The sequence below is a fragment of the Chrysemys picta genome, chromosome 2, assembly GCF_011386835.1.
Source record: "Chrysemys picta bellii isolate R12L10 chromosome 2, ASM1138683v2, whole genome shotgun sequence".
Classification (NCBI taxonomy): domain Eukaryota; kingdom Metazoa; phylum Chordata; order Testudines; family Emydidae; genus Chrysemys; species Chrysemys picta.
In genome coordinates, this window is record NC_088792.1 from 150,610,737 (window position 1) to 150,632,628 (window position 21,892).

General features: G+C 56.3%; 2 protein-coding genes across 11 annotated transcripts in view; one reads left to right on the plus strand and one right to left on the minus strand.

Moving 5' to 3' along the window:
• The window catches only part of LOC101944347 (glycerol-3-phosphate acyltransferase 2, mitochondrial), a 124,689-nt gene that overhangs the window by 90,272 nt on the left and 12,525 nt on the right, over positions 1–21,892 (plus strand). For 8 of the 10 annotated variants that reach the window (XM_065584388.1, XM_042859289.2, XM_065584387.1 and 5 more), the window contains 10 exons: positions 153–324; positions 2,729–2,842; positions 3,265–3,338; positions 7,565–7,675; positions 11,544–11,684; positions 15,438–15,537; positions 17,751–17,887; positions 18,180–18,279; positions 19,610–19,819; positions 20,951–21,061. In XM_065584388.1, the coding sequence (XP_065440460.1) occupies positions 256–324; positions 2,729–2,842; positions 3,265–3,338; positions 7,565–7,675; positions 11,544–11,684; positions 15,438–15,537; positions 17,751–17,887; positions 18,180–18,279; positions 19,610–19,819; positions 20,951–21,061 (1,167 nt within the window). In that variant the 5' untranslated portion in view covers positions 153–255. Of the gene's footprint in view, positions 1–152; positions 325–2,728; positions 2,843–3,264; positions 3,339–5,815; positions 6,125–7,564; positions 7,676–11,543; positions 11,685–15,437; positions 15,538–17,750; positions 17,888–18,179; positions 18,280–19,609; positions 19,820–20,950; positions 21,062–21,892 lie in introns of those variants that run through there. The other 2 variants (XM_065584389.1, XM_024108381.3) reach the window with 2 other exon arrangements.
• On the minus strand, positions 4,384–5,624 carry LOC122174588 (small integral membrane protein 43). Its single transcript, XM_042859272.2, has one exon. The coding sequence runs from the start codon at positions 4,664–4,666 to the stop codon at positions 4,487–4,489; it is 180 nt and encodes a 59-aa protein (XP_042715206.2). The 5' UTR covers positions 4,667–5,624; the 3' UTR covers positions 4,384–4,486.

Consider the following 21,892-nt stretch of genomic DNA (forward strand, 5'->3'; position numbering starts at 1 on the left):
CCCAGGGCCTCTGTGGCAGAGCTGGCATCCCGGAGTAGCAACTGAACTGCTGGGCAGCCCTTCCTCTCAGTGGTGCTTCGGGTGGTGAGATTTCTCCGGGTGCCTCCTCGTCTCTCACGCCAGCTGGTGCCCTCCTGTCTGTGTCTTTGCAGCTCCCCTCTGAACTCTGCCCTCCGCAGACGCTGCTGCTTTTCCCACCAGGACTGCTGGTCCCAAGAGCCCGCACCCACCTGTGCTTTGAGATCGAGGCAAGCCATGGCTCTGACCCAGAGGGACTCCGCCGCCCGCATCCTGCTGGCTGAGGAGAAGTTGCTCCAGAGAAAAGTACGGGGTCACTTGGAGGGAGGGTACCCCAGTAAGGGCACTGCTCTCCCTGCCAGGACAGGAGGGAGCTGTAACCCAGAGGAGGGGGATAAAGGACACTGAGTGTCACTCCCGTGTATCCAGATGGGACTGGCACTTGGGATCTATTCAGATCATAGAATATCAGGGTTGGAAGGGACCTCAGGAGGTATCTTGTCTAACCCCCTGCTCAAAGCAGGACCAATCCCCTGACAGATTTTTGCCCCAGATCCCTAAATGGCCCTATCAAGGATTGAACTCTCAACCCTGGGTTTAGCAGACCAATGCTCAAACCACTGAGCTATCAGTGGGAGTTGGAGCAGGAACGATCCTAGGGGCTGCAAAGGCTCCAGAGCCTGCGGTGAGCGTCTGTGTTATTGCAAGAGGCACCACATGACAGCGAGTGCTGAAAGCCTTCGGTCTCACTGGCTGGATGGGTCCTTAATCCAAGGCTCATTCTGTTGTAGATGAGGGCTGAGATTTTCTACGTTGCCTAAGGGGTTTAGCGTCCACGTTCCCATTCAAACAAAGGTAGGGTTACCATTCGTCCGGATTTACCCGGACATGTCCTCCTTTTTGTGCTAAAAATAGCGTCCGGGGGGAATTTGTAAAGCACTCACAATGTCCGGGATTTCCCCCTCCCCCGGCACAGCAGAGCGAGCGGCTGGGAGGGCTGCAGGAAAGTCCCGGGCTGGACTCCAGAGCAGCTGGAGAGGAGCTCCGCCCTGCATTCTGAGCAAGTGTCTCAGCACAAAGTGCAGCCCTCCCCTTTTGCAACTGGGAGCGGTTTCTGCCATGCAGCGTAGCAAAACGGGAGCGAGAGCACTTTGTGCTGATACAAGGGCAGCTCTCCCCTGCAACCCGGTCCGGGCCAGGGACCGGGTTTTGTTGTGCAGGGCCAGGGACCGGGTTTTGTTGTGCTGGGGAGCTCAGCCACGTGTCCGGCTCGCACAGAGCCCAACACCCTGTTCTGAGCAGCAGGGTAAGGGGGGCAGGAGAAGGGGCAGGGAGGTTCTGGAGGGGGCAGTCAAGAAACGGGGGGGGGGCTTTTTGGGGGGAGTGGAGAAAGTTTTGGGCAGTCAGGGTACAGGTAGGGGGTAGGGTCCTGGTGGGCAGTTGGGGGGGGGTCTTAGGAGGGGGCAGTTAGGGGACAAGGAACAGGGAGTCTTAGGTAGGGGGTGGGGTTCTGGAGGGCAGTTAGGAGCAGGGGTCCCAGGAGGGGGCAGTCAGGGGACAAGGAGCGGGGGGGGTAGGGGGCTGGGAGTTCTGGGGGGGAGCTGTCAGGGGGCAGGAGTGGGGAGAGGGATCGGAGCAGTCAGGGGACAGGGAGCAGAGGGGTTTAGATGGGTTGGGAGTTCTGGGGGGGGGCTGTCAGGGGGTGGGGAGTGGTTGGATGGGGCGTGGGAGTCCCAGGGGTCTGTCTGGGGGTGGGGGTGTGGATAAAGGTTGGGGCAGTCAGGGGACAAGAGGCAGGGAGGCTTAGATAGTCCTGGGGGGCAGTTAGGGGCAGGGGTCCCAGGAGGGGGTAGTCAGGGGACAAGGAACGGGGGGAGGGTTGGGAGGTCGGGGGGGCGGGAAGTGGGAGGGGCTAGGGCGGGGCTCCTCCCGTCCTCTTTTTTGCTCGCTGAAATATGGTAACCCTAAACAAAGGGGAATTGAATATCCAAATCCACTTGGCTTGGCAAGCCTCATACTTCACACCTAACAACCAGGGTGAGCGGGATCCTCTGAGACCAAAGAGGGGGCAGCAGGCCTGCTGGGACCCTGCCAGGGAATGAATTTCCCTGGGCCAGGCCATTTCCACCCAGAGGGGACAGACGAGTTGTCCCACAACGTCCTGCGGCAGGGAGCCTAGAGTGCCGCCGAGGGTGCCGGCTGCTATGAACCATGGGCTATGTCCCCAGAAGTCTTTGTGGCTGGGTGCAGCACCAGCATGGGGAGGGATAGCTCAGTGGTTTGAGCATTGGCCTGCTAAACCCAGGGTTGTGAATTCAATCCTTGAGGGAGCCATTTAGGGATCTGGGGTAAAAAAAAAAACAGTGCTTGGTCCCCCTAGTAAAAGCAGGGGGCTGGACTCGATGACCTTTCAGGGTCCCTTCCAGTTCTATGAGACAGGCATATCTCCATATATCATGGACAGGAAACGTGCCCGCAGCACATGGAACCCAACTGCAGCTCTGTGGTGGGGTTGCGATCTCTCAAGATCGGGGGGTAGCCAGGTGACTGCCCCATGATCAAAGCTAGACGGCAGTAAAGACCCAGCCAAAGTGATTTAGGAACCTGTCTCCTGGAAAGGCGATGGGGCTGCAAGCTTTTATTTCCCGTGCTGGGGTTTCGGGTGGGCGGGAGTTTGGGAGAAACAGGCTTTGTTTCCTCTCTTCCTCAGATGAAGACCTGGCCTTCGGGCTTTGGGGTGAAGCTGGAGATCATCACCCCTTTTCTGGGCAAGTACCGCCCGTTTGTGGGGCGCTGCTGTCAGACCTGCACCCCGAAGAGCTGGGTAAGGAGGGGAGATCGGAAGAGGGAGGGGATCAGCCTGGTGGTGGTTGGTGGCTTCTGCTTTCACAAGGGCTTTCATAAGGCTTACCCCTAGAGTTGGTCCCTCCTGGGCAGGGCATGGGCAGATTGGCAGGGGCAGTTGTCTGTGAATCTTGTGCCATCGCTACACAGAAGCCTCCAGTCTCTGGGTCTTCCCAGCTGCCACCTTTCACCAGCACCAAAGCAGATTCTGGCCTCTGGGCAGCACCTGGCGCTGCCGGCAGCTGCAGGGCAAAGAGAGAAGGAACTCGCCCTCCCAACGCTGGCAGGGATGGAGGGTTCCTGGGTTATCCTTGGCAGAGGAGTGAATTCCCAGGGGAGAAGGGGGGACCCTGCTATTCAGGGTGTGTTTCTACTAACGGTCGTGCCTCTGACTGCTTTCAGCAATCCTCCTTCCACAAGCACCTTCCCTCCCTGGGCTTTCACAATGTTCTCCAGGTGACGGAGGAAGACACCAGGTGAGTGTTGGAGGGGTCTGGGGAAGGGGTGCAGCGTAGGAGAGGGTTGGAATGGGGTGATTTTCTGGGCACCACTCTTCTCACGTTATCTCCATGCTGGAGATGTGGCCTGAGCCCAGTCCTGGCAGCCAGGACTCCTGGGTTCTATCCCCAGCCCTGCACAGACTCGCCGGGGGATCCGGGGCTGGTCGCTTCTCCCACCGAACAAAAGCAAGAATAATATTCATTTCTCTATCTCACTGGAGTGATGGGAGGATTCATAACTTAGCCTCACTAGCTAATTAGTCTAATAACAAATTGCTTTAAGGATTGTTTGTAAAGCCTTTTGAAAGCTGCAGGCCCATCAAGACTAAGTGTTATTAACAGCAGAGGGGAGAGTATTTGATTCATTCCCATCCGCCCACCCACCCCAATTTCATGTAACAGCCGCAGCAAAAGGGGACTAGAGATTCAACCGAGTAGTTAGTTGTTACCAAAACGTGTAGATTCCCACTCTGGTGTGGAAGGTTGTATTCAGAGATCAGAGTTTTCATTCTGCTCCCTTCCCTGGGACTGGCAGTGGTGAAGCACCGGAATGGGTTCCCTAGGGAGGTGGTGGAATCTCCTTCCTTAGAGGTTTTTAAGGTCAGGCTTGACAAAGCCCTGGCTGGGATGATTTAGTTGGGGTTGGTCCTGCTTTGAGCAGGGGATTGGACTAGATACCTCCTGAGGTCCCTTCCAACCCTGATAGTCTATGATTTGTGAAATCCTTACAAAGCATTTTGGGTAGGGCTGCCCAAGCTGTTTCTAGCCCTGGCAGTTTGTGTGACGGAGGACGTTAAAAACGAGGTGATTCTGGTTCCTTTCCCCTGCACTCTCATGTGCACGCACTTGAGAGTGCAGGAATCTGGACGTACGCACAGTAGCATAGCTAGAGGGGTGCAGGGGAAGCAGTCGCTTCCCCCGCCTTTCCAAAAGCGGCTGGGGGGGGGGCGAGGGGGTGTGGCATGCAGCCTGCAGCCCAGCAGCTGTGGCCAGAGGAGCGGGGGGAAGAGGGGAGCGCAGGCTGGCGGCCCGCAGCGCGGCTGGCAGCCATGGGGGGGCATCCTGCAGCGGGGACCCCCCCCACCCGTCTCTAGACCGCGCCCGGACCCTGCCGCGGGCCGGAATCACAGGGCTTGCTTGTGGCACGAGCCCCAGGGCTCTCGCAGGGACGGGCAGCCCGGCTGCAGAGCCCAGGCGCTGGCCACGGAGTTCTTCAGCTGCTTGATGAGCAGGAGGCCCAGGAGGAGGTGCAGGAGGAAGAAGAGCGCCAGGTAGAGCAGCAAGTTGAACTCCCACCACGCCATGCTGCTGCTGCCAGGGGAACCCGGGCGGGAGGAGGGAAGTTGCTCAGTAGGGGAGTCTCTTCCCCCCCGCACACACGCTGGGGATGCACTGGCAGGGCAGAGCGGGGGCGGGGCGCAACAGGTGGGAGGGTTTCCTCGGCAGGGCTCGGCCCGCTGGCCGGAGAGCGAGCTGCCGAAACATGCCCAGTGCAGAGTGAATCCTAGCGCGGTAAAGAACAGCTGCCTGGACAGGGGCCCGCGGGCTGCAGCTCCCCGCCCACCTCGGCGCGTCCAAGCCCCTGGGCAGCGCTCGGTTGCTGCGGGAGCAGGGGCGAAGGCATCCCGGGCTCTCTTCCCCCTCTTCTGGTCATCGTGGTGCAGGGGGCGATCAGTGAGGGGCACAGGCAGGTGTAGCGCACGAGAGGCAGCTCCAGCTCTGACCCTCCCGGACGGACCGACGCTTGGAAACAATCCACTGAAAACAGTCCCGGCTTGCTGCGAAGCCCCCCAGGCGGAGCTGCTGGCTCTGGGGCCACGGAACAAAGGGCAGCCCCAGCCAGGGGTGGGTCAGGGCCGCTGGCTCCGCTCACATGAGGCAACTTCCAGGACGGGGAGAAATCGCTGTGCCGAACCTTCTCAGTGTCACTAGGCAGAGCCGGGCTGCAGCTGTCCGGACCAATTTTGCATTGGGAAAGAAAGTCTTCGCAGGCTCATCACTGTCAGCTTTTGGGGAGGGGGCGGGTTGCCCTTTCCTTGGAAGCCTTTGGTTTCTGTTCTGGCCCCTCTCATAGACTAGACACTGGACCAGCTGGCCCCCTGAGCTGATCCAGGATAGTTCCTAGATTCTGAACAGAGATGATTTTTCTTCTGGCCTCAGTGTAAAAGGGGCCCTGCTTAGCTTCAAATCTAAAGGGTGGGCATTTAATCACTCCACTGCCCTGATTAAGCTGGGATACAGTGAAAATGATTCATAGCCTGAATGGCTTCAGGTGGGCGCGGCCGGAGGAGCAGGGGTGGGGGGCGCAGCATGGCTGCCGGAGGAGCGGGGGCGGGCACAGGGGGGGCACGGCAGGGCCGGAGGAGCCATGCCGGGGGAGGGGCGGGGCGGCCGGGGGAGGAGCCCTGGGGGCGCCTTTTTTATGTTTGCTCCCCCTCCTCTTAGAAGCTGGCTACGCCACTGCGTACGCATGTCCAGATCTTCAGCTGATGTCAGTCATTGGCTTCAATGGAGATTGCTGGACCTCCCCTGATTTACATTGGTGGAGGGTTTGTCCCCTGATGTTTAACTCTCCAAATGCTGATTTTGGAGCATGCGGCAGCTCCTGTCACTTTCTGTGGGATCCATGTCCGTTCAGCGCCCTTGCAAATGGGGTCACTGTGCTTCCCGCTGCTTGAAACCTCACAGCTCCAGTTTTCAAAAGAGTTTAAATAATTCATCTCACCTTGTAGCATTTCACGAGTTACGGATGCTAAAACCAGGTGGGCGACGGGAATGCAAGATAGTAACCAGACGTGTATGATGTTTAGTGTCTGATATCTTGTCAGAGCCATGGGCAGGTGAGAAATGGAACCTCTGTCACTGGGATTCCAGTATTTCTAGTGGGGTTCAGTCGTCATTTCTTGCCCTGATGGCTTGCAAAATGTTGGGTATTAACGAAGTCCTTTCGTCTCTTAGCATTCCCTGGTACTGACTGAGGACTGGATGCCTGATTGGAGACCTGATGCCATCAAGAATCTTGCATCAGTCTCGGGTGATGTTAACAGGACACTGGCGTGGGTCTTGGTACAGTGAAGTGCAAAGTTTATATCAGGAACGTTTGCCCTTCATGAGATCCAAAGTGAGAGCGGGGAAATGCCTTTTCTCTCCCCGCCAATGCAGGGACATCCTGGATGTTCTCCTTTCCTAGAAGGAAGCTCCGAGACCTGTGGTTTCATGGTTGAGAGAGAGATCCCTAAATCAATACGGTTTTTAGATGTTTTTAGCATGGGAGCGTCACTTCTATACATACAGGCACTTGGTTTTTCTCTAGCTCTTTTCCTCCTTAGATCTCAAAGCACTTTACCAAGTACCATTAGCCCCATTTTACAGATTGGGAAATTGAGGCGCAGCGGCCACGGTGTCCATAAATGACCAGCAAACTTGGGACCAGCTCAATTTTTGGGGCCCCCACCTTGAGGCTTGTGAAAGGGGCCTAGTTTTGAGAGGACGGGTGTTTGGCCCTTTGTGAAAGTCAGGCCCAGAAATGAGGAATCTGCAGTCACAAGTTGGTTTTGAAAAACTTGGCTCGAGAGCTGAGCTGATTCAGCGGGCTAGTGGCAGAGCAGAGACTAGAACCCAGGTCTTCTGGTTCCCAGTTCAGCGCGCGATCCACTCGACCATGCTGCAGTAAAAGTTATCTCAGCTATCATTTGGCTGGAGGTCTGGCAAGTACCAGTGCATTAAGGATTAGATACTGAGATTAGACTCGTTCCAACACGCGCTGACCTATGTCAGTCATTCCTGGAAGGGAGGACGTCGCAAAGGAGGGATGGGCTTGTTAAAAAAATGAAACACTTGAACAAGGGGACATGTCCAGGGACTGATCCTACACCATTAAGGAAAGGCTCCCAGTGGGGAAGCAGTGTTTCCTATTGGGTAGAGAAGTGGCCTTGGATGCAGGAAACCTTGCTTTGTTCCCAGCTCTGCCACTGGCCTGCTGTGTGATCTTGGGCAAGTCACGTCCCCTTTCGGTGCCTCAGTTTCCCCATGGGGATAATGATTCTGACCTCCTTTGAGATCTACATATGAAAAGTGCTATATACAAGTGCTTACAAGTATTAGTAGTACCCTGGAAGGATATACCTGGATTATGGAATGCATGTAACGTATCATATGTCCATGGGTTGCGTAATTACCTAGCGGAGTGTGTCTCTCTCTAGGTACAGGGGCTGGCTGGTAAGAAGACTCTGTTACTTCCTTGCGATCCTCGAGTGGAAAGTTGATTCTGAGACCCCGCGAGATCTCCAGGAGAGAATCTTCTGCAGCAAAAGGTATCATTCCTCATGTGAGAGCAACCTGAGGTTATTTACCCTACGGGCTGGCACTGGAGTTTTGCTCTTATCTCCCTTCCTTTCTCAGCTGTTCCCTATGCTATTCCAGCCCTATGTTGTTTGGATCCTGCCTCCAGATCTGTGTTGTTCTGACTGCAGCCCTTGTCACCTTCAGAATAAAGTAGAACTGAGTGCAGGCTCCAATGACCTGGGGCTATAAACCTCAGGCCAGGGAGGGCATCTGAGTAAGGACTCCTGGGTTCTATTCCCTATCCAGCAACTTATGCCCTCTCCAGCAGGACGCCAGGGCTGTGCTAACTGTTAGGTGGGGCTGGTTTAAAAAATTTTGATTAACATTTTTTTGGATGGAAAATTGGTTTTTTGATTAACTGAATATTTTTGTGAAAAGTGTCTGCTTTCCTTGGAAAAATTTTATTAATTGCATCAAAAATCTGGATACTTGAAAATTTGAAATATTTTGCATCTGAAATGTCGCTGTGGTGCCTCATAGGAGTTGTGGTTTGGTTACCTCATACTCCTATCTGCCTCCATGGGACAGGGGCTCCGGCTGGACTTCAACTCCCATGATGCATCATGGCAGTGTGACTGCCAGGATGTCCCGCCTCCAATCCCCAAGCAGGGACACTGGTGCATCATGGGAAGTGTAGTCCAACCAGGGAGCCAGGCCTCTAGAAGAGAATAAGTGTGAGGTACCTGAACTGGCCTTTTGTGGAAACTCCAGTCCTTTCTTGACCTCTAGCAGACATGCTGGTATAGACAGGGGCCCCTGCTACTTGTATCCTGCTCAGAGCATCTCTGCTCAACACAGTGGTTCAGATGTTGATGGCTGCCCTGCCCTAGTGCCCTTGCCATATTTAGGCCTGGCAGAATGTGTGTTTTTATTTTTTTATCATTTTGATGGCTAATATAATGTTTATCTTTAAGCATTTTTTTTTTTTCAATTTTGGATTGAGTTAAATTTTCCCAGTTGCTGGAGAGAGAGTGCAAGTTGGAGGAAAATCCTCCATGTAGAGAAGGCACCCAAGCCAGGCGACCTAGAGTCTAGTCCTGGCTCTGTCCTTGAACTGGGCAAGTCACTTCCCCTTGCCTCCATTTCCCCATCTCAGAAATGGGGAGTCATAGCTCGAAGGGATCAGATACTGCTGTGACGAGCACAGTGTAAGCGCCTGAGTGCAGTAGTGGGGCTATGAACACGGAACAAGAGAGGCATTGTCCACTGTCCAGCATGGCTCACTCTGCTGTTCTACACCCAGCCCGCAGTCTTGGGCTAGTCTCTGTATCCTATAGCTATGCTGGGATGACTCCCATGTGGACACCCTTATTTGAAATACCATGGCCTTGTTTCCGTTCAGCTTATATCACTTTGGGCACATATACGATTTTTCAGTTTTGAGCCCTCCGCTAACCTGAAATAAATCTATTCTGAACGGGCGTGTCCAATCACGGGGCGTTATACTGGTGTAACATAACCAACATAGCTTATAAAGCCAGAAGGGACCGTTGTGATCATCTCGTTTGATCTCCTGTTCAGGGCCGGCTCCAGCTTTTTTGCCGCCCCAAGCGGCGAAGAGGAAAAAAATAAAGCCGCGATCGGCGGCACTTCGGCGGCTGCTCTACCATCGCTGCTTCATTCTTCAGCGGCAATTCGGCGGCAGGTCCTTCCCTCCGAGAAGGACTGAGGGACCCGCCGCTGAAGACCCGGACGTGTCACCCCTTTTCATTGGCCGCCCCAAGCACCTGCTTCCTGCTCTGGTGCCTGGAGCCGGCCCTGCTCCTGTTTAATACAGGCCAGAGGACTTTTCTGAATTAATTCGTCTTTCATGTGAGCGTATCTTTTAGAAAAAATAGGTATTCAGTTGAAAAATGTCAGCGACGTTTTTCCACCACAAACACTTGATAAGTTGTTCCAGTCGTTAATAACCCTCGCTGTTCAAAACGTACGCCTCCTTTCTAGTCTGAACTTGTGTATGTTCACCTCCCGACCCCTGGTTCTTATTATCTCTGTCTGTTAGGTTGAAGAGTCCTTTATCAAAGGAATGCTGGTACATTTTCCTGTGTAGACAAGCCCTTGCCCTGTGCCTCTCTTCCCACATGTACAAGAGAGAATTAATGGGCCAGAGTCTCTCCTGGCGTAACATTAGTGGATCTATGCTGTTTTACGCCTGCTGAATTTCTGGCCCACTGTTTGTAATGTGTTTTGTGAGCCTCTGATGACAGGCCCTGTAGCAGGGGCAAAAAAAGATTGCGATATCTCAGGAATATTTTCACAAAGGGCCCTCTGTCTATACTGATGTCCTACTCTCATCTGCATTTATTTAGCACTTCTCTGGCATTTCCCCCCCACACTTACTCTGATAAATTATGAGCTGCGAGTTTGTCTTTGATGTCAAGCTGAGAGGTTAGATGACTAAAGCAACGGTGCAGAAGTTGAACTGGTGGGAGCGGTGCACTGGGAAAGGCGTTGTTCTGATGATTCGCTTTTCAGCCCCGAGCTCACAGACAGGGCAGCAGTCCTGTAGACCACAGAGGCACGTGATAAATTGAGTTTATTCAGTGTCCTCTAGAATAGAATCTATCAGTGATGATATCACAGCAGCACCTAGTGGGACTCACTGAGATCCGGACTGCATTGTGCTAGGAGCTGTACAGACACAGAACAGGAAGATGGTCCCTGCCCCGAATTGCTGACAATCTAAGTATAAGACAAGAGACAACAGGTGGAGACAGACGGTCAGGGGAATACAAGGAAACAGAGACATTAGTGGTCAGTCTGATGGGACCGTGGTGTGATCATTGTGGTTTGAGCGATTTTCACAGGGATGGTACTACCTCCCCAGCCAGTAGGTGTATCCCTTCCCCTCGCAGGGTGCCGGATGGGGATGGGGAGCTCCGGATGGAAACAGCTGTCAAGAAGGAAAATGATAGAGTGTTTAGTAGCAGCAGAACTCCTGGGCACCTGTCAGTTGCAGGCAGGGTGTAGTTAACTCCCTGCTCCAATCTGGCCGCTTAAGACAGCGTTGGGCCCAAGCCTGCTGGATTCAGCGGGGTCCCCACTGACTGCCAGGGGTTTTGGATCAGGCCTTTCCGGATGGATGCTCCTTTTGCAGATGGGTCAGGAAGGAAACAAGCCAGCACCAGCGTAGTGACAATTGTTCTGAAAGCGTTGATTCAGCCAGGCTGATCCCAAATCCTGTGCTCTGTGTCTCTGTCTGGTCTGCAATATGTCCCCTTTGGGCCTGATGCAGAGCCTATGGGACGACACCCCGGGCTTTACCTGCCCTTTGGCCAGCAGCGAACTGCAATCTGTTGTCTGGGGAAAGGCAGACAGGCCGGTGCGGAGGTGGGGGAGAGCCCGATGTGAGCAGAAATCTCAGGGAATGTTTGGGGAGGCAGAATATAACTGACTGCAGCTGGAATTTGGCCAGGACATTGGAGTTAGCCGCCCTGCTCTTGGAGAGCTTATTCATTGATTTCTCATCTGACAAAAATACAGTGCCCCCCTAAATCTGTCCCTGCCTGGACTAGAACCCAGATCTCATCTGTGCCCTTTGCTCTGCCCGCCAGAGACGCTGCGGCTTTCCTGATCGCTGAGTTTTCCTGGGCTTCCCACCCCAGCCTTGCTCAGGCTGCATGTGATCGCAGTGTCTCTCCGGTGTGCAGCGTAACGTGTACACGATCTCGGCTGGGGTCTCTCCTTGCCGCCCCCGATAACCGTTAATAGGGTGTCAGCGGCTGGCTGTCCTTAGGCTCTAGTTGCTGGGATGCATTAGGCGCTCTGAATAGCGTATTAAATCCTGCGGCTTTGCTTGGCGTTCTTGTTTTTCACCTGCTCTCCCTTTCTCCCCAGGGTGCAGGATGTCATGTCTCTGGAGGTCCCCCAGGCGAGAGGGGCTGGCTCCGTTCTCAGCAAATCCCCGGCACAATGGAGGAGCGAAGTGCTGAGCATCCTGGGCCAGATTCAGTCTCCTCTCTCCCTTTTCATACTGAGGTACATCCCCCTCTCTGCAGAGAGGGCCTGGCAAGGGCTACAGGGGGCTCTGGCACCCATTCTGCTGTGTTTATGGAGCAGCAGCAGAATTTTCCGAGGGGGCTGGTAATAGAGACCAGGTTCTTGTCCCAGCTCTGCCATGTACTTGCTGTGTGTAACCTTGGGCAAGCAAAACTCTTATGCCTCGGTTTCCCTGTATTCAGGACGGAGAGAGTGATGCAACCCTTTCTCGGCAAAGCGCTCTGAGATCTAGGCCTGCAAAGCAGCAGAGTGGTGATTAGAGCTATGACTCTGGCCCTGTTCCTCCGCACGAAATTAACCCGCCCGGCAGAAAGCAAAGAGTGTGTGAGTGCATTCTGTGCCCGCCTGCCCTGTGGCTTGCTCTCTGAGGTGCCTTACAGTGACGCGGTGGTGGTGATGGCAAGTCAGGTCCCTGCTAGGAGCCTGTGTGTGTGTGTGTGTGTGTGTGTGTGTGTGTGTGTGTTTGTATTTTAAGTTTTTTGCCGAGTCGGGGATGTTTTTCCTGTGTTTCAAACTTAGCTGGTGGTTGGCTGCGGTTGGGGCCCTGGGCTGGCGAAGTGGAATCCCTGGTGAAGAGGGTTTGGGATCGGGTGGTGGTTCAGAGATATGTTCTGGTCAAGAAACAACACACAGCTGTGCTTGATGGTCCCAGGAGAGGTCCAGGACTGGAGTAGCAGGGGGCTGCGGGTCGCGATTGAGCAGTACCGATGGAGCAAGTGGGGGAGGGGAGCCCAGGGGTGGGGTACCAGAGGGCTGCAGGTTGGGATTGAGGGGTACCGATGGGAGCTAATGGGGAAGGGAGCCCAGGGCTGGGATCACAGGGAGCTAGTGGGGGAGACTGCTGGTCCTGTATTAAATTGGACAGTCCCCTGCTTGAGAGGTTCGTCCCCTATGCAGGACTGGGAGGAGACCGGATGCGGTTTTGACAGATAACCAACAGGGGGTGCCATTTTTAAGAGGGTGCTAATCTTCCCCCTCCAGCGTGACCTCAAGTGCATGGTACATATGGGGTCACGCCAGCAGGGTTGGGGTCACGCCATGCCCGGCCGTACTGGCACGTCTGGTATTCTGGGAATGTGTCCATGGCCACCTTAGCTGCAGGTCAGGATTCAGGGGCACCGGCAAAGGTGGTGGGGCAGTGGAACCGGGCTGGGGGACCAGGGGATACAGGTCAGGACTGAGGGGTACTGGCAGAGCTGGGGAAAGGTGGGGGAGCTAGGGGCTGGGGGATCAGGGGTTTGGAGGTTGGGATTGAGGGGTACCAGCAGAGCTAGGGCAGGGATGGGGGGAGCTAGGGACTGGGGGACCAGGAGATGCAGGTCAGGACTGAGGAGTACCAGTAGATCTGGTGAGGGAGGGGAGCTCCGGGCTGGGGGATCCGGGGACTGCAGGTCAGGATTGAGGGGTACCGGCAGAGCTGTGTGTGAAGCAGCTTGGAGCTGGAGCAGGGTGAGCTGTGGGTCGGAACTGAGAGGCGTTAGCAGAATTGCAGGCGGGTCGGGATGGGGGGCATTGGTGAGCTTCGTGGGGAAGCCCGTCCAGCACCTCTGTGCGTTCTCCTGGTCTGGAGCCAGCGGTAGCCCCATCCCCTTTTAACCAGTGCTAACGTTTCTCACTGGAAGGGAACGTCAAAGACTTCACCTAAAAGAAAAGGTGAACTTTTTTTTTTTTTTTTTGATTGTTGAGAAATTGGCAGATAAAGTTTCCATTGAGGCCTAATTGCTTCTCTGATTGAGCTGTAATAAAAGAACCTTTCCGAACAGTCTGAGTATTTAAAGTGGGGAAATTGCCCAGGGGATAAAAGCATTTAGAGGCTTCTGGTAAACATCACGCAGGAGCTCGGGGGTGGGGATGGGGGAGATGGGTTCTGGGTTTGCACGCTGGGCTTATTTTATTTTTATTGTATTTTTTTGCCTAATCACGCAGGGGCGTTAATTTTTTGTTGCAAACAGAGCTCCTGTTTATTCATTTACTTTGTGGGAGCTTAGAGACGTGGGTTGAACATTGAAATGTGATGATAATGCCTAGCTCATGTAGCGCTTTTCATCCGCGGATCTCAAAGCACTTCACAAAGGTGGGTCTGTGCCATTAGCCCTGTTGTACAGATGGGGAAACTGAGGCACAGAGCGGGGACCTGACTTGCCCGAGCTCACCCAACAGGCCAGGGGCAGAGCGAGGAATTGGGCCCAGGTGGCATGAGACCCAGTTTAGTGCTCTAACCACTAGACCACACTGCATTTGAATTAAATCTCGCTCTTCGGGTAGATTTTTCACACCCCTGAGTGATGTAGTTAAGCCGACTTCATTTCCTCATGTAGACCGGACCTGAGACGCAGCAAGTCTGCGTTTGAGTCTCTTCTCTGTCACTGAGTTGCTGGGGAAGTCATTTAACCTCTCCTTGCTTCCATTCCCCATCTGGAAAATGGAGAGTGTCATACAGTGTCAGCGCTGCAAACCCCAGAAAAACCACAACATTAAAAAAATATTGAGGGGAGGGGGCTCTCCTTTTGGCTTCTGAGCCACTAGGCTGTGCTGGGGTCCTATTTTTATGCTTTTCTACCTCTACTACAAGGGCTGGAAACTTTCGCTCAATCAAAGAAGCTGAGATTCTCACGCATTCCCATGACTCCGGAAGCTGGAGCTTTAAAAAACTCCAGGGAGGCGGAAGAGCTATCGGAGCTTAAGGACCATGTTTGGCCCAAGAGCGAATGGGGATAAACTGGCCATGAGGAAATGTAGGCTGGAAATGAGAGGAAGGTTTCCTAACCACCAACAGGAGTAGTGGGGCGGGGGGGAAAACAAGCTGAACTAGTTCTAAAATGGACCTTGATATGTTGATAAATGGGATGACCTGCTGGGTGGCCTGCGATACCACGGGACTGCTGCCGATGACCTCGAAAGTCCCTTCCGCTCCTAGGTTCCTAATATGCCAGTTATTGCAATACTTGCGGTAAAAGCATAAGAGCTGGCAACGCCATGCTTCTCTCTCGTGAGTCTGTGCAGCGCCTGGTGCGATGGGGTTGCGTGGAAGATGAGTGGATGCAATTGTATCGCGTTGATTTCAGTGGGGGTTTGTTTGGGCTCCAGAGTGCTGGGTGGGGCGGGGTTGAACTAGGATGAATTTCCCAGCAACCCTCCTGTGAACCACAGCTTATGTTCTGGGTCAAGCCTGGAGGGGGCTTGTTTAAACTCGCAGGCTTCTGCAAAATGGGAGTCGGGAGGTTCTCAGCCCAGTCCCCCTGTGGGCAAGCGGCAGGGAGGAGCAAGTGAATTCCTGGCCCTAGAGGTGGTGAGCGTGTGCGGCTCGGTGGGGAACGCAGCGGGGAGACGGGGAATTGAAACCCCTAGAACCAGTGGTGACTGACGGTGGTGCCCTCCTGTGTGATGCACGGCATCGTACTGTAGCTCCTTGGGGCAAACGTCGGGGGCTGATGATTAGAAGACGCCAGTAAAGTTTAGAAAGTGGAGTGTATAAAGGTGTAATTCCACCCCTCCTAGCGTAGGGCGCAGAGACTGGGGATGGACACTCAGTGATGGGAAATGAGGTTGGTGAGGGATTGTCCCACTTGGAGAAAGGTGGAGGGAGGTACGAAGGTGTCCAGCGGAGACCTGAGAGTTATACGGGTCGGGTGGTCCTTGCAAGGATCGCGGCTGTCAGACGATTGAGCGGGAGCCGGGAGCCTTGGTACGCAGATGGGATATCAGTGGGCCTTTCTTTCCCTCTTCCCCCAGGCTCTGCAGCTGGGCTCTGCTCAGACTCCTCAACCGCATGTTCCTCAACCTGCTGCTCCACAAAGGGCAGCTGGAGATGGTGCGCAGGGCAGCCCAGATGGTAAGGAGCAGTGGGTGGGCTGCCAAGAGCCCTGTTCCTTGTGTTATCTGCCTAAGGCACTTGTGTGGGCCCCACCACCCTAGTGTCTGAGCTCCCGTAATGCCTTTATCCTCATGCATGGGGGACAGGGCGGGGCTGATAGCACCATTGTACAGGTGGGAAACTGAGGCACCGAGCGGCTAAGAGATTTGCCCAGGGTCACAGTGGAGTCTGTGGCAGAGCAGGGATTGGAACCCTAGCCACCGGACCATCCTTCTTCTTCCTCCTTAGGCCGGGCTCCCGGCGACACTCGGTTACCTGGCACCTTCGTGCTGATGCTTGTGGTCACCATGTATTGAGCTCAACACAGGGCGCAGAACTGGGTCCCGTTCTCGGTGCTGCCTGAATCCTTGTGCGAGCCTGGAGGCAAATCATTTGGTCAGATTTTCAGCAGGGCCTAACTGCCTTAGGAGCCTAAATCCCAGAGAGTCAATGGGGCTTAAGCAGGCCCGGTGCAAGGAACTTTTGCGCCCTAGGCGAAACTTCCACCTTGCGCCCCCACCCCAGCCCTGCGGCAGCCCCCCCCACCTCTGCCCTGCGGCGCCCCCCCCGCGGCAGCTCCCCCCCTGCCCTGAGGCGCCCCTCCCACGGCAGCTCCCCCCTGGGGAGCTGTGTAGCAGCTCCCCACCCCAGCTCACCTCTGCTCCGCCTCCTCCCCAAGCACGCCGCCCCCGCTCTAATTCTCCTCCCCTCCCAGGCTTGCGGCGCCAAACAGCTGATTGGCGCCACAAGCCTGGGAGGCGGGAGAAGTGGAGCGGCCGCTGCGCTGGGAGAGGGAGTCTGAGCTGCACGTATCAGCGCGCCGCCAGCAGCGCTTTTTGGCGCCCCCAAACCTTGGTGCCCTAGGCAACCGCCTAGTTTGCCTAAATGGTAGCACTGGCCCTGGGCTTAAGTCCCTGAGTCACTCGGCCCTTTTGAAACGCGTTTCCCTAGATCTCAGGCTGGCAGCAGTTGAGTGCCCTGGCCCCTGAGTGCCCCCTGCCAGGCTTAGGTGGAGGTGCTGTATGGCTCTGCTCCCGGCCTCGGCCTGGGGCTGGGAATGGAGCCGCAGCCAGGGGCTGGCGCGGGGCCAGGAGCGGAGCCGTGCTGAGACTGAGGACAGGGCCAGGTGCAGGGCTGGGAGCCGGGGACTTGGCTGGGGGCCGGACCAGATCAGAGCTGGGGGCAGGGCGGGGCTGGGTGGCGCTCCCTCCCTGCCGCTTGTGGGGGCTAGCCCGTGCACCCCCGCATCCCCTGGATGTTCCTCCACGTCCCCCTACGGGGTGTGCCCCACAGTTTGGGGACCTCTGCAATAGCAGGGGTGGCGGTTGCAGACGGGGGCTTGGTGTCCAAGTGGACAGAGCCCCTCTGCTATTTGCAGAGTGCTTTGAGAGCCCCTCAGCAGGCAGGATATGCGGTTAGCTCACAGGGCCGCACATCTGGTTCCTTGGGGCTTCAGGCTCCGTTGTGCCCCTCCACCAGGGGTCTTTCCAGCTGTCGTCTAGAGTGTGGGACTCGTCTCCAGTCGCCACGGCCCAGTTTTCTATGTAAGGGTCTGCTCAAACGCTCATTGAAGTGGATGGAAAAATCCCTGTGGGCTTTGGATCGGGCCCTGGGCGTCCGGTGACTTGCCAGGGGGCTGTGTGGGGAGTAGTGCCCAGGATCCTGGAGGGGTGTGCAGTATATTGCCTGCAGTGGGTCCCCCTTTGTGCGCATTGCTTAGCCGGCATGGCGTGGCCTATGGGTACGTCTGTAGTGTGGACGAGGGCTCTGATGTGGGTTTCAGTCCTAATCCCCCTCCCATCCGCGCACATGCTTTCCCACCGCTGCTGGGTCCCTGGCCCGTTTCTGGTAGCACGGCGCGTCCCGCTGCAGCTGGGGGCATTGGTGGGCTAAGAGCGCTTCTGCACAAGCCTCATGGGGCAGACGGACAAGTTCTGCCATGATACACCGTGAACCCAGCCCTGGAGTGGCCACAGCCGTCCAGGGGCTAAGAGAACCCAGGGAAATTCTCCCGGAAACGCCAGTCCTGTCGGTGCACTGCCAGTGTGGCCGGGCCTGCCTGGTGGCCAGGGGGTATACACGGGGGTGACACATGGATGCTCCATGGCGAGCGTGGAAGGCCCGGGCTCGCCTGTGCAGGCACGCAGCCTCGGCGGCACCCCGCACACACCCCCGTCATTTTTTCCTTGCAGCCTGACATCCCGCTGGTTTTCCTCTCGACTCACAAGTCCTGGCTGGATGGGCTGCTGCTCCCCTTCCTCCTGTTCTCTCAGGGCCTGGGGGTGCCCCGAGTGACCTGGGAATACCAGGCCTTTACCCCAAGCCTCAGGTAAGGGTTAGTGCTGGGGTTACAGGCATCTGTCTTCTGCATGGCCGGCTCCCTGAGCAGTGTGACTCCATCTGCTTCTCTCCTATCCTCATCTGCTCGTTACTTTCATTCTTCTGGCCTCTCCCTCGGAACCCTTCTCCCACCGGGAATGGGGCCGGGGAACCACGGGCGAAGGGGGTGGGAGGGAGAGGTGGCCGTCCTGTCTCCCGGGGAGGCCCAGGCAGGATTGGGTGGTTTGGGAGGGCGAGGGCGCTGGGCTCTCTGCAGTGTCCGTGCCTGTTTTTGCCTGCAGGGCCTTGCTGAGCCGGTTGGGAGGGGTTTTCCTGCCTCCCGGAGCGGAGCACGTGCCGGACGGCGAACGGAGTGTGCTCTCCAGGGCCATCCTCACCTCGGTAAGTGGGGGGGAGAGGCAGGGGTTCGTGCGGCTGAGACATGAGCCAAGGGGTGGCGTGGGACCCTACTCTGGGGGGAGGAACGTAGTGAAAGCCTTAAGCCAGTGGTTTGAGACTCCTAAAGTACTTGGTTAAGGATTTCATAGCTGACTAGGAGACTTAGACACCCAGCTCCCATTACCGTCAGTTGGAGCTTGGTGTATGGCTCAACCCCCTCCCCAGCTTTGCAGATGCCAGCCATTGGAGGGGAGGGGGGCGGGTCAGAACGCCCCCCGCCCTGCTTAGATGGACCCTCTGAATGGACTGAGCACAGGTCTGGGAGCCAGGGCTTTCCCAGGTTTCAGTCTCGTTCATTTGGTGAGCACCGCCTGGGCGCTTAGCTTAATTCCACCTCTGCCACTGACTCACCGTGGGACCCGGGCCGAGTCGCTGCCCCTGCCTCGGTTTCCCCACCTGCTCAATGGGGAGGATGCGGGAGTTGGGTGTGAGCCCCAGCAGTGTTATTTCGGAAGGTTGTTGGGGGCTCATCCAGGAATCCTGCTTGTTTGTGAAAACTGGAGCAAGCCCCCCAGAATAGCAAGCAGCCCAGTGGTTAGGGTGCTCAGCTGGATGGGGGAGACCCAAATTCAAACCCCCGAGCTGAATCGGGCAGAGCGGGGATTTGAACCTGCCATGCTTATGCCTTGGGCTGTTGGCTGTTCCAGGATCTCGCTCTGGCTTTTCGCAAAACGTCTGAAGTTCTCGCTTGGGTCCTGACACGAGATGGGGTCTCTAGATCCCGGTTGGTTTATTCCCTGCTAAATTCCCTAGGATTTATGAGTAAGAGGGCGGGGCCAATCAAATGCCCGCTGAGCTGAGGACGAGTCTTTCCACTGACTCGTCACGCTCAGGCACGTGCGGCAGGCTGCCCGAGTGGTAGCGCCTGGTGGAAAACCACGCTTCCGTGGGGTGGAGAGTGGACGTCGTGGGAGGAAATTGGAGCTGGATCTTGGGAAGTGCTCCCTGGCTGTGAGATCTGTCGGGCAGTGGCATTATCCCCCTGGAGGAAGGGGCCTTTAGCCCGTGGGAAGAGGGGAGGGATTGGGGGGAGCTGAGAAGGGGGGTGGGATGTGATTCGCTGGGGGAGATGTAAGGAATGAGGGTGGGCAGCAGGGCTGAGTCAGAAGGGACCACCCGGGGTGGCAACGGGAGCAGATGGTTTTAGGGAGTAACCACCACTTCTCTGCCGCCTGGTTGGGGGGGGAATATTCTGTGCCCCCAAAGCTTAGGGCGAAGGGGAGCTCGGCTGCACCCTGTCTCCGATCCCATGAGGTTCCTCTCCTGCCCGCAGTACGTCGAGGAGCTGCTGAAGAGCCGGCAGCACCTGGTGATCTTCCTGGAGGAGCCTGTCTCTGGCGAATCCCGGCTGTCCGCCCCTGGCGGAGAGTGGCTGGCGCTGGTGCTGGGCGCTGTCCATGCCAGAGCCGTCCCCGATGTGATGCTGGTGCCCGTGGGCATCGCCTATGACGTGGCCCCCAGTGCATCCCGCGGGGGGCTCTCGGTAAGAACCACCGGCCGTTAAGGGGAGTGGTGGCTAGAGCAGAGCAGCCGGGAGCCAGGACTCCTGGGTTCTGTTCCTAGTCAAGGGAGGGGAGTGGGGTCTAGTGGTTAGAATAGGGAGCTGGGAGCCAGGACTCCTGGGTTCTGTTCCTAGCCAAGGGAGGGGAGTGGGGTCTAGTGGTTAGAACGGGGCTGGGAGACGAGATTCCTGGGTCGTGTTCCCGGCTCTAGTTGGGGGGGTGGGTCTGGCATAGACACTGACAGTTCTACCCTACGCTCACCCCCTTTCCCTTCACTTGGGTACATGCTCTGCACCTTGCAGGGGATCCTCCCGAGAAACCCACCTTCTCCCGCCCTCCTAATCGGGGCACCCCACTTGTGGCCTTACCAAACCCACCATCCTGGGCACGGGTCCCTGCTCTAGTCTCTGTCCTGACCCAGATCTCACCCCTTGGCTTCTGCCTCTCTGGTCTGGCTGGGCTATTCCCAACAATCCAGCTCCTCTCTTCGGACACTGGGCACCCGATCTCTCTAGGTCACCAGCCTCTTCTCCTTTTTTTTTTTTTTTTTTTTTGCCTGCTCCTTGCTTCCAGTATTGGCTGCTGGCTCTGGGAACCAGGACAGCTGCCTTTCCCAAAGGTCTGGAGAGGGGCACGTCCCAAACCTTTGGAAGCCGAGGGCTCCAGGAGCCAGGACTTTCAGTTCTGCAGAGCACCTGAGATCCACGCCCGGGAGCCCCTGTGGAGCTTCCAAACTGAGCAGGGGTGCGGGCACAGGGCAGCTCCCCTCCTGCAGAGCTGGGTCGTTTAGCTTGGGCACCCCGCAGAAGCAAAACTTCACTCCCCGCAACCTTGAGGTGTGGAAATCTGGCATTACACTGTGAAGATCGTTCGTACTGGCCCCCTCCTGATCCAATTCTCCCTGCGGGGTCGGGTGTTGCCTTGTTCTGCCCCTGAAGAACAACGTCCTGAAGACGCTTTGCCTGTCCCCGGGTAACCTCCTGCACCACCACCTGTAGCTCCTCCGTGGAGCAGGCCTGTTCCTCTACCGAGCTAATGCGCCCTCTGACTGATATATAGCAATAAACATCACCAGCGCGCCATTAACAGACTCTGCTCGTCTGCTGTCCTAGGGCTCAGCTCAACCTTTGGGTCTCTGGTCTTGTCTCCTGGCAGTTCGCCGAGCGCTGGGCCAGGAGTTTGGCTGTGTCCGGATGGACTTTGCACAGCCTTTCTCCTTGCAGGTATTGGGCAGCTTCTGGGGGCTTGGCCTAGGGCTTCTGCCTGTTCCGGGCCTGGGGATTTGGCGATTCCTGGCTAGAACTTGGGGAATCTAGTGGCGCAAGATTCTTGGGTGTCATGATCTTGGTGGAATTTGGGGACTAGGGGGATGTCTCCGCTGCAGGTTCGAGCGAGCAATTAAACAGTCCCGCAGCCAGAGCCCTGCAGCGCTCCAGTGATATTTTTAGCATGCTCACTCGAGCCAAGCTAGTGCCAGCTGCTGTGTAGACATGCTCTAAGTGGCTTGGGATGATTGGCCAGTAGTGCCGTGGGGAATCTGGTCGTCTTGTGTTTGGGGATTGGCCTGAATATATGGGATCCAAGAAGCTTGTGGGGGCCCCACTGAGTTTGTAGTTTGGGATCGGGCAGATGGAGGCCTGGGGAATTCGTTGCCTCACTGGCATGGCTTGGAATTAGCTGGATGGGCCACATAGGGTATGTCTACACTACGCCTGCGGCTCGCTCGTGTCAAGCGACCTGGGCTCACAGGGCTCGGGCTGCGGGGCTGTTTAATTGCAGTGTAGACGTTTGGGCTCGGGCTGCAGCCTGAGCTGGATTGTCTACACTGCAGGGAAAGAGCCTGAGCCCGCATCGGCTGGCAGGGGCCAACTGCGGGTGTCCAGTTCCAGTGTAGATGTACCCCTGGACTCCTTCCGGAGCTGGATGGGCCACGGAGGGTAGTGAGGAGGGTGCAGGTTAGCGAGCGCAGCATGGGGGCTCCCTTAGTCCCACTGCTGCTGATCGGCCTGCAAAGGCCTTGGGAGTTTTTGGCTTCCTGGTGTCTAGCCAGGCCG

Excerpts from the sequence above, each read along its gene's own strand:
- LOC122174588 (XM_042859272.2), bottom strand. The coding sequence starts at position 4,666 with ATGGCGTGGTGGGAGTTCAACTTGCTGCTCTACCTGGCGCTCTTCTTC.